We start from the raw sequence: 17,522 nt of genomic DNA, 5'->3' as shown, positions 1-17,522 counted from the left end.
CTGAGAAGATAGAGCTACTGTAATAAAAACAGCTTGGTACTGGCATACAAACTGACATGTGGACCAATGGAATCGCATTGAAGACCCTGACATTAACCTGCACACCTATGAACATATAATTTTTGACAAAGAAGCCAAAAATGTACAATGGAAAAAAGAAAGCATCTTCAACAAATGGTCCTACCATAACTGGATTTCAATGTGTAGAAGGCTGCAAATAGATCCATATCTGTCACCGTGCACAAAACTTAAGTCCAAGTGGATCAAAGACCTCAACATAAATCCAGCTAGTCTGAGCCTGATAGAAGATAAAGTAGGAAGTAGTCTTGAATGCGTTGGCACCGGACATCACTTTCTAAATATAACACCATTAGCACAGACACTGAGAGAAACAATCAATCAATGGGACCTGTTGAAACTGAGAAGCTTTTGTAGAGCAAAAGACATGGTCAACAAGACAAAGCGACAGCCTACAGAATGGGAAAAGGTCTTCACCAACCCCACATCTGACAGAGGGCTGATATCCAGAATATATAAAGAACTCAAGAAATTAGATATCAAAATGCCAAACAGTTCAATTAAGAAATGGGCTATAGAACTCAACAGAGAATTCTCAACAGAAGAAATTCAAATGGCTGAAAGACATTTAAGGAATTGCTCAACATCCCTAATTATCCGGGAAATCCAAATCAAAACAACTCTGAGATACCACCTTACACCTGTCAGAGTGGCTAAGATCAAAAAAAAAAAAAAAACAAAAACAAAAGACAGCTTATGCTGGAGAGGATATGGAGCAAGGGGAAGTCTCCTCCACTGCTGGTTGGAATGCAAGCTTATACAGCCACTTTGGAAATCAATATGGCACTTCCTTAGAAAATTGGGAATCCATCTCCCCCAAGACCCAGCTATAGCACTCTTGAGCATATACCCAAGGAATGCTCAATCATACCACAAGGGCATTTGCTCAGCTATGTTCATATCAGCTTTGTTTGTAATAGCCAGAACCTGGAAAAAACGTAGATGCCCTTCAATTGAACAATGGATAAAGAAAATATGGTACATATACACAATGGAGTACTACTCAGCAGATAAAAACAATGACATCATGAGGTTTGCAGGCAAATGGATGGATCTGGAAAAATCATCCTGAGTGAGTTTCCCCAGACTCAGAAGGACAAACATGGTATGTACTCACTCATAGTAGGATACTAGATGTAAAACAAAGATGACTAGACTACTACACAACACCAAGGAGATTACCTAGAAAACAGGACCCTAGGAAAGACCCAGGGATCACTTAATGACAGAGAAATGGATGAGATCTACATGAACAACCTGGACGACAGTGGGAGTAATGAAGGGCAAGATTTGAGGGAAAGAAAGCTTAGGGGAGCAGGAGATCCCAGCTGGATCAAGAACAGAAAGGGAGAACGAGGAATAACAGACCATGATAAATGAAGACTACATGAGAAGAGGACTAGGCAGAGTGCTCTAGAGGTCCCCAGAAATCCACAATGATACATCCTCTGTAGACTGCTGGTAATGGTCGAGAGAAAGCCTGATCTGACCTAGTCTGGTGATCAGATGACTAAACACCCTAACAGTTGTCTTGGAACTCTCATACAATAACTGATGGAAGTGGATGCAGAGATCCTCAGCCAGGCCTCAGGTGGAGCTCCAGGTGTCCAACTGTCAAGAAAGAGGAGGGTCTGCAAGAGTGTGAATTGTTGAATCCAAGATTGCAAAAAGCACAGGGACAAATAGCCAAATGAATGGATGCACATGAATTATGAACCAACGGCTGAGGAACCCCCAGCTAGGTCAGGCCCTCTAGATAAGTGAGACAATTGAATAGCTTGATCAGTTTGGGTGGCACCCAGTCTGCAGGACCAGGACCTGTCCTTAGTGGATGAGCTAGCTGTTTGGAACTGTGGGCTTACACAGGGACACTTTGCTCCGTCTGGAAGTAGGGAATAGGACCTGCCTGTATTGAATCCACCAGGTTTAAATGAATCCCCAAGGGTGTCTTGGTCCTGGAGGACATGGGAATGGAGGGGAATGGCTGGTGGGAGGGAGGAGGACAGAGGAACCCATGGCTGATGTATAAAATTAAAACACATAATAATAATAATAATAATAATAAAAGAAACACACCTCAAATTCAAAGATAGAAACTTCCTAAGAATGAAAGGCTGGGAAAAGACTTTCTAATCAAATGGTCTTAAGAAGCAAGCTTGTGTAGCCATCCTAATATTCAGCAAAATAGACTTCAAACTAAAACCAATCAAAAGAGATCATGAAGGACATTACATACTCATCACAGGAAAGATCCATCAAGATGAAGTCTCAATTCTGAACATTTATGCCCCAAACACAAGGGCACCCACATATGTAAAAGAAACATTACTAAAGGTAAAATCACATATAAAACCCCACACATTAATAGTGGGAAATTTCAACACCCCACTTTCACCTCTGGACAGATCCGCCAAATTGAAATTTAACAGAGACATAATGGACTTAACTGATGTTATTACTCAAATGGACTTAATTGATATCTACAGAACATTCCACCCAAACTAAAAGGAATATACCTTCTTCTCAGCACCCATGGAACCTTCTCTAAAATCGACCACATACTTGGCCACAAAGCATACCTCAACAGATACAAAACAATTGGAATAACCTCCTGTGTTCTATCAGACCACCATGGTTTAAAGTTAGAATTCAACAACAACCCAAAAAAAAAAAAAAAAAAACTACAGAAATCCTACAATCTCGTGGAAACTGAATAATGCTCAACTGAATCACCAAAGGGTTAAGGAAGAAAGAAAGAAAGAAATTAAAGACTTCCTAGAGATGAATGAAAATGAAAACACCACGTAGCCAAACTTATGGGACACTATGAAAGCAGTGCTAAGAGGGAAATTCATAGCACTAAATGCCCACATAAAGAAGTTGGAGCAATCTCACAGTAGTGACTTAACAGCACACCTGAAAGCTCTAGAACAAGAAGAAGCAAAGTCTCTCAGGAGGAACAGACGCCAGGACATGATCAAATTGAGAGCTGAAATCAATAAAATAGAAGTAAAGAGAATAATACAAAGGATAAATGAAACGAAGAGTTGGTTCTTCAAGAAGATCAACAAGATAGACATGCCCTTATCCAAACTAACCAAAAGACAGAGGGAGAGCATCCAAATTAACAAAATCAGAAATGAAAAGGGGGACATAACAACAGACAATGAGGAAATCCAGATAATCATCAGGTCATACTTCAAAAACCTCTACTCCACAAAACTAGAAAATCTAAAAGAAAAGGATAATTTTCTGGATAGGTACCACATACCTAAGTTAAATCAAGACCAGATAAACTATTGAATAGTTCAATAACCCCTACGGAAATAGAATCAGTCATTAAAAGTCTCCAAACCAAAAAAAGCCCTGGACCAGATGGTTTCATGGAAAAATTCTACCAGATCTTCAAGGAAGACTTAATACCAATACTCTTTAAATTGTTCCACACAATAGAAGCAGAAGGTATGTTACCAAACTCCTTCTATGAGGCTACAATTATCCTGATTCCTAAACCAAACAAAGATGCAACAAAGAAAGAGAACTACAGACCAATCTCCCTCATGAACATTGATGAAAAAATACTCAATGAAATTCGGGCAAACAGACTCCAAGAGCACATCAAAACAATTATCCACCATGATCAAGTAGGCTTCATCCCAGGGATGCAAGAGTGGTTCAGCATATGAAAGTCCGTCAATGTAATACATCATATAAACAAACTCAAGGAAAAAAAAACAACACATGATCATCTCACTAGATGCAGAAAAGGCATTTGACAAAATCCAACACCCCATCATAATAAAGGTCTTGAAGCGATCAGGAATACAGGGAACATACCTAAACATAATAAAGGCAATCTACAGCAAGCCAACAACCAACATCAAATTAAATGGAGAGAAACTCAAAGCAATACCACTAAAGTCAGGAATAAGGCAAGGCTATCACCTCTCCCCATACTTATTCAATATAGTACTTGAAGTTCTAGCCAGAGCTATAAGACAACATAAGGAGATTAAGGGAATACAAATTGGAAGGAAAAAGTCAAGCTCTCCCTATTTGCAGATGACATGATAGTATACATGAGTGACCCCAAAAATTCAACCAAAGAACTGATACAGCTTATAAACACCTTCAGCAACATAGCATGATAGAAGATCAACTCAAAAAAATCAGTAGCCCTCCTATATACAATCGACAAACAGGCTGAGAAGGAAATCAGAGATACATCAACCTTTACAATAGCCACAAATGATATAAAATGCCTTGGGGTTACTCTAACTAAGCATGTGAAGGACCTATATGACAAGAACTTTAAGTCCCAGAAAAAAGATATTGAAGAAGATGTCAGAAAATGGAAAGATCTCCCATGCTCATGGATAGGCAGGATAAACATAGTAAAAATGGCGATTTTACCAAAAGCAATCTACAGACCTGAACATGAATATTGCTCTGTTTCTTAATGTGCCTCTAGTCTCTTCTGATAGAAAAGGGAATACAATTAGGTCCAAATTAAAAAAAAAAATACTAGGCTTCTAAAGTGGAGATTTTTCTCAGTTTTCCTTTCCCTTCTAAAAGTTTGTAGTATATCTCTATATATGTCTAAGTGTTTGTCTCAATTTAGAAGGAAGTGATTTAGCATATCTGCCTTATTAAAGGTTTATATTTTAATTAAATCTTCCTTATCCAACTCTCTCATTTTCTTTTGAAATTACTTCCATTGACTGAGATTAATGAAGAGTCCATTGAGGAAGTAGACCCCCTCCTACCTCAGTGCCTGATTCACTGGTAAAAGACAGAAAGAATGTTCATCAACACTAAAGAGAAGGCCTTACAGTCACTCCTGGACATTTTCTGTTTCTGGTTCTATGATGGCTCCCTGAATTGACAATGAAAGAGAAAAAAAAAACATATAAATGGGAAAAATACCATGAGATTAGTGATGACTATTCTATCCTCGTAATGTGAGTGGAATTCTAAGCAGACTTAAAATACAGCATCATTAAAACAATCATGAGGCCCTGAAAGGGAAAAGCACAGGTAAGCAGCATCTGGAACCATGCAGACATAAATGTAAATGCCAGCACTTACAGATATGTTCCTAGCTCCATACAGACACCCATCTGATATGTATTTTCTGAACAGTGTACCTTGAAATGGCATCACAGCTCCTGCTCACTGGGTATTAAACAAAACTGCTTTGGGAAGCTAGACTTACTTTAAGCATGTATTTGTTTATTTTTTCAAGGTCAACATTGCCATCTACAGGCCGAAAAGTTGGATAATTCCATGACTCCTTTACAGCGTGTGTGACATGACAACTAGGAATCACTGAGGTTGAAATGCTGTATGTGTTCACAGTCAGTCCTGTCTGATGATCCTGCCAAACACTGTAGTTTACAAATTATCTCATAATCATACAGCTCATAAAAAGTGACAAGAATACATGAAGTCAACTACCTAATGGAATAATTTGGTTTTGGAAAGTATTGGGAAGCCATTCAAATATTCTATTACAATAAAACAAATGAGCTGGAAGAAATGCTACAATCAGAGGCATGTATTAGGGGTTTTGGTCGTTTTTGCTAATATCAATCTACTTGAACTTTTCTGAAAATAAACTACCTAAAGCTCCTTATAGAGGTCAAGTAACAGGGCTGGGGTGGAAGTTAGGTCAGACTGGTTGCCTAGCATACACACAATCAGTTTCCCAGTAACCTATAAAGTATGCATGAAGGTTCATGCCTATAACATAAGGAGACACAACTAATAGTCATCCTCTATGGTGATATTTTATTTGTATTGAAATGTGATTTTATTTGTATGTCAATAAAGTTGCCTTGAGGTCAGAGCAAGAGCGGAAAACCTTACCCTTCACTGCTTCTGCGGTTCTTCCTCTCCGCAAGAGACCTACTTCTGTGCGTCCTGTCTATTTAAAAACTTTCTGTTCTCCTCTCTCATTGGTTGTAAACCCAGCCACATGACCTCCTCGTCACTGCCTGTTTATACAGACCTCCAGGTCTTCTATGGTTGGTATTGAGATTAAAGGCGTGTGTCTGCCATGCTGGCTGTGTCCTTGAACACACAGAGATCCGCCTAGCTCTGCCTCCCAAGTGCTGGGATTAAAGGTGTGCCCCACTACTGCTCAGCTTCTGCTCTGGCTTGCTCTGACCTCAAGGCAACTTTATTGACATACAAATAAAATCACATTTCAATACAAATAAAATATCACTATATTTCCCCTTTCCTATTTTAATAAAAAGGAAAAAGTTATAACTAATATAAGAAAAACTATATACAAAAGTACAATAACTATATATACCATATATACAAACAATAAATACCTAAACAATGTCTAGTCCATTTGTATTTGACAAATTCAGAGAAAATAATTCCATTATCTATCCTATTTTGGTAAGTCCAGAATGTACCTGATTCACTTTTTATCCTAACTTATATAGCTAGCAGAACTGTCTTATAACATCTTTCAAATTTATACACTTACAGCTCTTAGTGAGTTTTTCTGAAATCCTTAACATAGATAATTATAACTATAACTAACTGCTCTTCAACTCCCTCAGAGACCCAAGAAGGAAATAATACTACCTAAAAAAAAAAATAAAAATAAAAACAAGAAGTGCATGCAAGCAGCTTCCAAAAAAAAAAAAAAAAAAAATTTGAGTTGACAGAAACAGCCAGCTGCCTGGACAGTCACCTGAGGTTTCTCCACAGTGTTGGGGCATCATCTTCAGCCTATAGGCTTAGCGTATCTGACAGACTCTTTTGTGAACAGTTTGACCTCACATTTGGTGAGAGCAGTCCATGTACCAGAAACACCTGAATTCCATTAGTGTCATGTCATGATTCAGGATTTTAAATTCTGGAAATTATTGATTTTTTTTTCAATTCAGCTGTCCATTTTTCTTGGCTGTGTATATGTGGCTTCATCTTGACATCCTGTTCTTCTCCACATCCCTCTATTAAACGCCAGTCTACTATTGAGAGGGGTGAGCTTAGTTATTCTTCAAGAACAACTGTTTCATCTGCTGTTCCATTGCACATCAAAAGCCATTGGCCCACTCCCTGTTCAGCTGCCTTCGAAGAAAAGGGCACGGTACCTTTTAAAGATTGCAAAGGTCACTCACTTCAGGGATGGTGCCATATTGTCCTGGCTTCAGAAGATGCCTTTTGTTAAAGCCACAACCATACTTGTTTTGGCAAGAATTGGTAGTCCTTGGTTTCATGTCCTGTCTGTCCTGTTTGTCAGCAGTTGATTTGAGGATACTTTGTTGTACAGTGGCTAACTTTTGCCACAATGAAAGTTAGCTCCATATGCAGTTTTTTCAATGCCCATATTTTCTCTGAAGTAGATTGGTACTGCCAGGAGCCATCATGTCTCATAGTCATAACAAAAAAGAAAAATTCTTAAGTTATTAAAACATTTTAAATGCCATATTCTGTAGATCTCTGAAGGGTTTGAAGATGACCTGTCTATCTAAAATATATCTGTTTGATCTTGAAACACACCTAATATGACTACAAGTTCAATTGTAATGTCTAACCACTAATTTTCATTTCTATATATCCTAATAGTTGGTAATACTAACATTCAAGGGTTAGCAAATTGCATTACGTTGTTAAATGAATGGTATAAATACAATATCTCGAACAAGATTAGAAATACGTGTATGGTATATTCTAACAATCTCAATCTCAATAATAATAATTTGTATACAATATAAAACAATCCAATTGAATGTAAAGTATTTAAAACTAGTAATTGTAATTGTCTTTTTTTTTTAACAAGCACCTTTTGCCTAGCCCTTTTCCTAACCCTTAACAACTTGTAACCAACCCTCCTAAACAATGAAAACTATCCCAGACCCAATACCCATAAAAAGACCAAAAAACCACCCACCCCACACCACCCCTTTGGGAATGTGGGCGTCGAATTCTTAAAATTGCTTCCTGCTGGGTATGGGCGAAATTATCTTTATTCTGAAAAGAAAAATTTTGGGTTAATTGACAAATTCTAGGAAAGATAACTATATTCTTTGTTATCCATAATGCCAAAGTTCAGGGTTTATCTCAAGTCCTTATTCAAGTAGGCTTTGAAACTGAATCATCTCAGCTAGCCATCTCAGAATTGCTCTAAGCACTTTGTAGTCCAAAGCTGATCTGTAGATGATGTTTGTCAGCTTAGTGATATTATTTTCCACGTGGAATTGTCATTGTGGGGCCCCATATTCTTCCTGGAGATTTCATTTGATGTTAGGCCTGGCTTGGATTTCCTGCAGAAAACTGAAAAGACATGTATAGGCAGCTAATTGAAGCCTTTTCTCTAGAATTAATAAGTACTATATGACCATTATTATCTTAACAAAGTTTAAAATATATATCTTGTAAATTTTGATATAAAATTCATACTTTAAGAAAAGTTTAAAGAATCAGAATAGAATCAAAGAATTGAGATTAGTAATAGAATAGTCCCTTAATTAATTTGGTTTTTCTCCTGTCCCATGTCAGAAGATGGCTCTTTCTTCTGGTATGATACAGGGAGTTTTCATTTTCCTTTTAACAACATGCTTGAGTTTAAAGGAGGAGAGAGCCATTCTCCAACTCCAAAATCAGCTTGAAGCTTTAATGAACTGGGACTACAAGAAGACTAAGAGTATTAATTTTTTAGAGAAGAGCAGAAACAAACATTTAGGAAGATTTATGAAATTTTGTAGATGATATACCAATAGGCCATTTTACTCTTTTTGCCTGGGACAGATGATTTGTCCTTTTTCTTCAGTTGTCTCATTTGTCCAGTGTTCTTCAGATTCCTTAGCCTTCATTCTCCTAAAAGACAAAAAACAAAAACCCTTCCCCAAGACTAATTTTGGGGAGGTCCGCTTTTGGCAAGTTACATCTGATTAAATGAAAAGGCATGTATTAATGGTATAAGTGAGTTTAAACTGGATGGTCATGTTGGTTGATGAACTATCACCTCTTCTAATTAAGAGATCTCTCTTGTTCAAATCGAACCTTTATCAGTTTTGATGGTACCCACAGCTTATCTTCTCCTGCAGAAACAAAAGCAAAACCTCGTCCCCAACGTAACACATACCCTGGTTTCCATTCTGAGGTCAGCACATCCTTGAAGTATATAGGCTGATTTAATTCTGTTGTTTTTTTCTATTAACCAATGTCTCTCTGCAGCTGTTGTTCCTTTCTCATTAGCATTGAGAAAATTCAAAGTTAATAGAGCATTGTGCAGTCTATTTCTGGGGGCTTTTGTTACCCCTTTCTGTTTATTTATCATGTCCTTTAGAGTTCTGTTGGATCTTTCTATAACTGCTTAGCCTGTAGGATTATGTGGTATACCTGTAATATGCTTTATATTATAATAAGCAAAAAACTTTCATTTTAATAGAGACATATGCTGGAGCATTGTCAGTTTTAATTTGTGCAGGTATACCCATGATGGCCATAACTTCTAGCAAATGAGTAATTACAGAATCAGCTTTTTCAGAACTCAAAGCAGTCGCCCATTGAAATCCTGAATAAGTATCAATAGTATGGTGTACATATTTGAATTTTCCAAATTCCGCAAAGTGAAACACAACCATCTGCCAGATTTCATTCCTCTGAGTACCCTTTGGGTTACATTCTGCTGGGAATAGTGTCTGATAGTAGAAGGAACAAGTAGGACATTTCTTTACAATTTCCTTGGCTTGTTGCCAGGTTATGGAAAAATCCTTTTTTAAACCTTACTATTGACATGATGTTTCTTATGAAATTCTGAGGCCTCCAGCACATTTCCTATCAATAATTTATCAATCTCATCATTACCTTGTGCTAGAGGGCCTAGCAGACCAGTATGGGATCGGATGTGAGTTATATATAAAGGATGACTCCTTTCCCTTATTGTATCTTGTAATTGAATAATAGTGAAGTTAATTCTGAAGCATCAGGGATAAAATTCTGCACTCTCAATATGTAATACCACTCTTTCAGCATACTGAGAGTCAGTAACTATATTGAGAGGTTCTGAAAAATCCATTAATACCAAGAGAATAGCATACAATTCTGATTTTTGAATGGAATTATAAGGACTTTGAATCACTTTACTTAAATTTTCTGATTTGTAACCTGCCTTTCCTTGTTTGTTGGCATCTGTATAAAATGTCCGAACTCCAGATATGGGTTTTTCACGTACAATTCGAGGCAAGATCCAATCAGCTCTCTTTATAAGATCAATTCTATTGCTTTTAGGATATTTGCTGTTAATTTCTCCCAAAAAATTACTGCAAGCTCTTTGCCAAGGTTCACTTTCTGTCCATAATTTTTCAATGTCCTCTTTAGTTAAAGGTACAACAATTTCTGCTGGGTCTATTCCTGCTAATTGACGAAGTCTCAACTTTCCTTTCAAAATTAAGTCAGAGATTTTTTCCACATAAGTTTTTAATTTTTTATTTGGTTTATTTGGTAAAAATATCCATTCCAATATAATATCTTCTCTCTGCATTAATATTCCTGTAGGAGAATGCCTAGAAGGTAAAATAACCAAAATGCAATCCAGCTTTGGATCAATACGATCTACATGTCCTTCATGTACTTTTTTTTCTACCAAAGCCAATTCTTTCTCAGCTTCAGGTGATAATTCTCTTGGACTATTTAAGTCCTTGTCACCTTCTAAGATTTTGAACAAATTATTCAGTTCATCATTTTTTTACCCCAACAATTTTTCGTAGATGAGAAATGTCCCCAAATAATATTTGAAAGTCATTAAGAGTCTGCAGGTGATCTCTCCTAATTTGCACCTTTTGAGGTCTAATTTTTTGTAGCTCTATTTTATATCCTAAATAATTAATAGAATCTCCTCTTTGTATCTTTTCAGGAGCAATTTGTAATCCCCAGCAAGGCAATATTTTCTTTACTTCTTCAAACATTCTTTCTAAAGTATCTGCACTTGAGTCAGCTAGTAAAATATCATCCATATAATGATAAATTATCGATTTAAGAAATTTTTTACATATCATTTCCAAGGGCTGTTGTACAAAATATTGGCACAGGGTTGGACTATTCAACATTCCCCGTGGGAGGACTCTCCATTGAAATCTTCTAACCGGTTGAGAATTATTGTAAGTAGGCACCGTGAAAGCAAATCTTTCTCTGTCTTTTTCTTGTAGGGGTATTGAAAAGAAACAGTCTTTTAAATCAATAACTATGAGAGGCCATCCTTTAGGTAACAGAGTAGGCAAAGGAATTCCAGATTGTAGAGAGCCCATTGGCTGAATTACTTTGTTAATTGCTCTAAGGTCTGTTACCATTCTCCATTTACCAGATTTCTTTTTAATAACAAATACAGGAGAATTCCATGGGCTAGTAGATTCTTCAATATGCTGAGCATTTAACTGTTCTTCTACCAGCTCTTCTAAACCCTGGGGTTTCTCTGTTGTTAAAGGCCATTAATGAACCCATAAAGGCTTGTCTGTTAACCATTTTAAAGGTAGAGCTGTTGGTGTCTTTGGAAGATCATCAGTTTTTGTGCCCTGTTCTTGTGTAATATGGATGGCTGGTGACCACTCATTAGAATAATACCTTCTAATATTTCTCTCAGAAACATGTGCTAGTTTATGATTTATTTCTGAGGTTGGAGGGATGTTAATCTGAGTATTCCATTGTTGTAACAGGTCTCGACCCCACAGGTTCATGGCTGTTAGCCACATATGGTTTTAATCTGCCTCTCTGTCCTTCTGGGCCTATACATTTGAGCCATCTTGCACTCTGTTTAACTTGAGATAATTCCTAACAGTTGAACATTTACCTCCTGAAGAGGCCAAGATGGATGCCAAAATTCTGGTGCAATTATGGTAACATCAGCACCTGTGTCTACCAGACCAGACAACAAAACACCATTTATTTTTATTGTTAATTTTGGTCTTTGTTCATTTATAGAAGTTTGCCAAAAAATTTTCTTTATGGTCTCTCCTGAATTTTCTGTTCTCTCTGTCTCAGTTGTTCCATTACTCTGAGTAGCCTGGTTTATTCCAATAGGCATTTGGTCATTTAACTGCTCTGAGTAGGGGTCTCTACAATTGCAGGAAAGGATTCACTGTGGGGGCCTGCCTGAGGCCCCTCTGGGAGTTTCCCAAAGACTGAGGCAAAGTATTACCTTGTCTGTCCCTTGTTGATCTACATTCATTGGTCCAATGTCTTCCCTTACCACACCTTCTACATACTCCTGAAGGAAGGGGCATTCTGTTGCCATTGTTCCTTGAAGAAACATTGTTTCTAGAAGAAGGGTAAGGTTTTCTGCTCTTGCTCTGACCTCGTGGTATTTAACTCTGCAATTGGTTCTGTGTTTCTTATTTAACAAGCCGGATACATCTACAATCCTCAGTTATACAATGAGCAGCCTGGGCTACATGAGATGTTGTTTTAAAATAGAAAAGGAAAGTGTGGAAGAAGAGAAGGTGGGAAGATTTGTGACAAGAAGGAGAGGAAAGGGGAGGGGAGGGAAAGAATGGGGAGGGGAGGAGAGGAGAGGAGACAGAGAGTTGGTTCAAATAATAAACACAGCAAATAGTCTTTCTCTAAGTACAAAAAGACAGCTGACATTCTACATCCTTCATTGAGTCTCACAAATTGACCAGACTTCCCAACCTTCAAATGAAACAGAAAGTGTAGTCACCTAAGTCTGTTTGCAACTAGAGAAAAAAGGCATAATTAAGATTGACCCTAAGACGGGTAGCTCATATTCACTTTACATCATTTTAGCCAAAGTGAGAGAGAGGGAAGGGCAGAAAACATAACTCATTTTCCCCATCATGACACAAAGTCTAGAATATGAACTTAAAAAAAAACACAGAATATATAAATGGTATTAAGAAGTTGTTTTTGAATGTTCAATGTGACCTCAGTTTAGTTAAAATTTGTATTACAATATTTATTAAGTACAGCCTAAATCTTTCAGGAAAAGCTATTCAATTTCCTAGCACATTTCTAATCTCAGTTCCTGAAGATATTTAATATAAAGGTTATATAATTAGTTCACCTAATCTCTTAATTGTTGGTTGTCTACACAGTAAGCTATGGATGGAAAGGTGATCATATGCCCCTTCCCCTGTTTTTAAAATCAATTCCCAGAGTAAAGAAAGGGAATTATGTAGTTCAAAGCCACTTCAATCATATAAAAGTATATGAAATTCAGTTTATTTTGTTACCATAATGCTAACTAGAAAGTATAGCTAACTAGAAAGTCTGGTACCAAAGAAGATGCCTCATTAAAATAAGAAAGCAGAATATCCAGCACTGGGATTTAATTTGTGTTTTTTTTCCCATGGTTTCTCATCTTGTTTCCACAGCAAATCTTCTCAGTACATAAACTACATTTAAATCTCAATATTAAAATCAAAGAATCACAATCTAGGATGTCATCGGTTTCCAGAAATATACAAAAGTGGTAATATTTTGTCAGTGTACCCCAATAAAGCTAATGTGAGGATCAGAGGGAAAAAAGCAAGCCACTATAGTAAACATAGAAGTCAGGTAATGGTACCACACACCTTTAATCCTCACATTTGGGAGGGAAAAATCCATCTGGATCTCAGTGAGTTCAAGGCCACACTGGGAACAGAGCCAGGGATGGTGACACATGCCTTGAATTCCAACACTAGTTAACCATAAAGGTCTGGAGGTCTGTACAGACAGACAGGAAGTGACAGAGCTAGGCAGAAAGAGGAAGTGATGTAGCTGGGTAGAGAGAGGAAGTAAGATGGCAGGGATAGAAAGGCATATAGGCATGGGTATACAGGAAGTAGGTCTCTCTGGAGGCTGAGGAGTTGCTAAGGTGACATTGGCTGTGGCTTGTCCTATTCCTCTGATCTCTCGATTTTCACCCCAATACCTGATCTGGGTTTTATTTTAATTAACAAGACTGTTTAGCAATTTGCTTACGCACAAAAGATACCCCTTTTATATTCAAGTATCCCAACATTGCTAAACCTAAGGAGCATCTCTAATTCTCCACCTTATTTAATTCTGATGCATGCTCTTCTCATCTGCTGAAACATTGGCCCAGTTGACTTTCAGAACACTGTGGTCTTCATTTCCCCTTCAACCCCTTGGCCATGCATCTCTGCCTCTTCTTGCTCTATCTTCTTTCTTTCTTTTCTCTCATTCTTGAATGAGGATGTCAGCATGCAAGAGCCTATCTTTGAGTCTTTTTCTTAGCAATACTAGAAGTAGATGACTAGTTCATCCTGTGATTTAGAGAGCATCTTCATGTTGAAGATTAACAATTTGTCCAGAGATGAATGTTGCCACCCTAAACTCTAATATTTTGTATTTGTATTTATTATTTGATTTATTTAAAGGAGCTTATTTTTTATTCTCTAATATCTCTGTACTTGCTTTTCTTAAAGTTTTTCTTCCCAGAACATAATATTCTTCAGGCATATGATGGATATTGTAATTAACAACCTTATAAAAAATATAATGTAAGATACTAGAATGCTATAGTTTAGAAAACATTTGCAATATGTACAAGATGTATGAGAATTACCCTAGTAATACTGAGGTTCATAGGATATGATTTTTAACAATGGGCCTACCATACACACTTTCATTCACTTTGTAGTCCTTCCATGACACCTCATGCCTAGACACTTAATTAATTGTTTTAGAATTTATGTAGTTACATCTTCATGTTACCAAAAACCCTATACTTCGTATGCTATTGTCCATAGTACTAACCAAGTAAGAATGTGTCTTCTGTGATTAACAATGTCCATGGATATAGAAGATTTGCTTCTTCTCCCCTGGTGACTTTATTGAGAAATGAAGGCAGTAACAAACTGCTCGCAGTTGATTGAAGAGTTAGTTCTGTGAGGTTTAGGATTGTGTGCATCTGCTCCCACAGAATCTTTGAGTGTCCCTATGAATGATGGACATTCTTTTTTGTTTGTTTGTTTTTGTTTTTTCAAGACAGGGTTTCTCTGTGTAGTTTGATACCTGCCGTGGATCTCTCTGTGCAGACCAGGCTGGCCTCAAACTTACAAATTTCCACCTGGCTTTGCCTCCTGAGTGCTGGTATTAAAGGTGTGTACCACCACTGCCCGATGACAGACATTTTTAAGAAGTAGAAGCAAATTAGAAACACTTTGTCTAAAACAATTTTAAATCAACTTAAACACTACTGAATCCAACTCATCTTGTGGTGTAAACCAGTTTAAAAACGCATTTAAAAAAGTGTACCTCCATAAAATTATTCAACCAAAAAGGAGGTTAGTTGTGGCCAAATAAAATTGGTGTAAATTCATGAGAAATGCAGAACTCAGAACTGTTCAAGTTTCTGAGACTTCTATAAGACATCTTAATTAAATGAATTTAGCCTGAACTTTGAGCACAGAGACCTTCATGACTGTTGAGGGGGACCAGTCTCTTTAAAACTACTATTCCTTAGAATATACCATGGGAAATTACAAGTTAAATAAGGCCAATTAAAGAACATGGTGGGTTGGTGGACATTGCAAATGCTCAGCAGACCAAATTGGCAATTAAGTTTTTAAACTTAATAAGTGAAATCACTAAGCAAAAAACATTCATAGACATTTGAAAATGTACAGAAGATTTCAAACCTTCCCCAGTCCTATAAATCCATAAGAAATTTGTAACATTTGCAAATATTTTGGAACTTTGATTCATAAACATATTTTGAGCACTGGAGCATTTTCTCTGTGAAACTAAGTATTTAAAAGAGAATTATCTAAATTTTACAAATGCACCTTTAAATCATCAAAATGCAAGCCTAGACTACCTTAACATTTATTAGATATGAGATATGATCAGTGAAAAAAAGAGATTAGATAAATAAGTATTTGTAGAAAATGATGAAATTAAAAGTCTGACCTTTGAGTTAAGAAAAACAATACACTCAGATTGGTTTTTAAAAATTGGAGTATAAAAGTGTGGTTATAAATGGTCATTTCCAACAAAAATTCTTTCAGTGGATTTTCATCCCAAAAGAATTGCTTTGATCTGAAATGCCAAGAAACTAGAATAATTTCTGACCTTTCAAAAATAATGAAAATACATAGTATGTTTATGTAAATTTGGTATTTTCTTCCTTCTAAACACATACTTGCAGATGTCCAGCTGAACCTACAGATACAGCAAAATGAAATCAGGAAAATTCTACAAAGATGATTTTGACTATAAAACATAAACATCTTCAAACCTAGTTTAGGTTTTAATGAGCTAAATTTCATCTAAGGTGCATTAATGTGATGGTGCAGAAATATTAGGGGGTAGTTTGAATTTCATTAGTTTTTATCTTTTTTTCCTTTACTCAAAAGACCTATGAAGACATTGCTCAGTGTTTCAAGTGAAACTTGTCAAAGTGTTGGTGGGAGGGGGTAATTTAAAAAGTTAGGCATACAATTTTCTTTCTGCACAGCCAGAAATAATGGACAAAGAAATCTGGATGGCTGTAACAAATAATGACATGTGAGAAACCATTCACATCTTTATTATTATCTCCAAGTAAGGTCTTCTCCTCCAGGAGGGTTTACTACACTGATGTTTCAAGAAAGATTTGTAAAATATTTGTTCCCCAATTCAGTGTTTTCATAGATAGATGATAGATAGATAGGTAGGTAGGTAGGTAGGTAGGTAGATAGATAGATAGATAGATAGATAGATAGATAGATAGATAGACAGACAGGTAGGTAGATGGATGGATGGATGCTAAAGAGATAGAGAGATAGACATGTGACATAGACAGGTATAGATAGAGTTCCTAAAGGTTTTAACTGGACCTGTGTAGAATAGTTATGCAACTATCCTCTGCTGTGGTCTACCAACCTCATTTATTCTTCAGCACTTTTAAAATAAAATCTTCTCAACTTTCACATATAGTTACTACAATTACTCCCTGCTACAAGCCTTGGAAAATTAGAGATTTCCTCTATTTCTTCATATTCTCACATTTGTTATTTGTTTTCCTGATGGTGGCCAGTCTAACTGGGGTGAGATGGAATATCAAGTTGTTTTAATTTGCCTTTATCTTTGACTAGCAATGTTGAATGATTTAAAAAAATATTTGTCAATCATTTGTATTTTTTTTTTTTTTTTTTTGAGCTGAGGATCGAACCTAGGGCCTTAGCGCTTGCTAGGCGAGCGCTCTACCACTGAGCTAAAACCCCAACCCCTGTGTTTCTTATTTTGTAGATGGATTACTTTGTGTTTCCACCCACAGTAGCTAAGGATTCTTCTTGTATTTCTTATTTTGAAAGATAGAAGAATCCTTAGCTACTGTGGGCGGGAACATAAAGTAATCCATCTACAAAGGAACTGAAGCCGCTCGCAAGAGTGCGCCCTCTGCTGGAGGGGTGAAGAAACCTCATCTTTACTGGTCTGGTACTGTGGCACTCTGTGAAATCAGAGGTTATCAGAAG

The 17,522-nt window shown here is 36.8% G+C and overlaps 1 protein-coding gene across 1 annotated transcript in view; it reads left to right on the top strand.

The window, feature by feature from the left end:
• The window catches only part of LOC118585519 (histone H3.3A-like), a 39,836-nt gene that overhangs the window by 21,716 nt on the left and 598 nt on the right, over positions 1-17,522 (top strand). The window contains exon 2 of the mRNA XM_036190173.1: positions 17,416-17,522. This exon is cut by the window's right edge and continues 598 nt beyond it. Within this exon, the coding sequence (XP_036046066.1) occupies positions 17,416-17,522 (107 nt within the window). The remainder of the gene's footprint in view (positions 1-17,415) is intronic.

The sequence above is a fragment of the Onychomys torridus genome, chromosome 6 (genome assembly GCF_903995425.1).
Source record: "Onychomys torridus chromosome 6, mOncTor1.1, whole genome shotgun sequence".
Lineage (NCBI taxonomy): Eukaryota > Metazoa > Chordata > Mammalia > Rodentia > Cricetidae > Onychomys > Onychomys torridus.
This window is presented reverse-complemented; position numbering and strand designations above follow the sequence as displayed.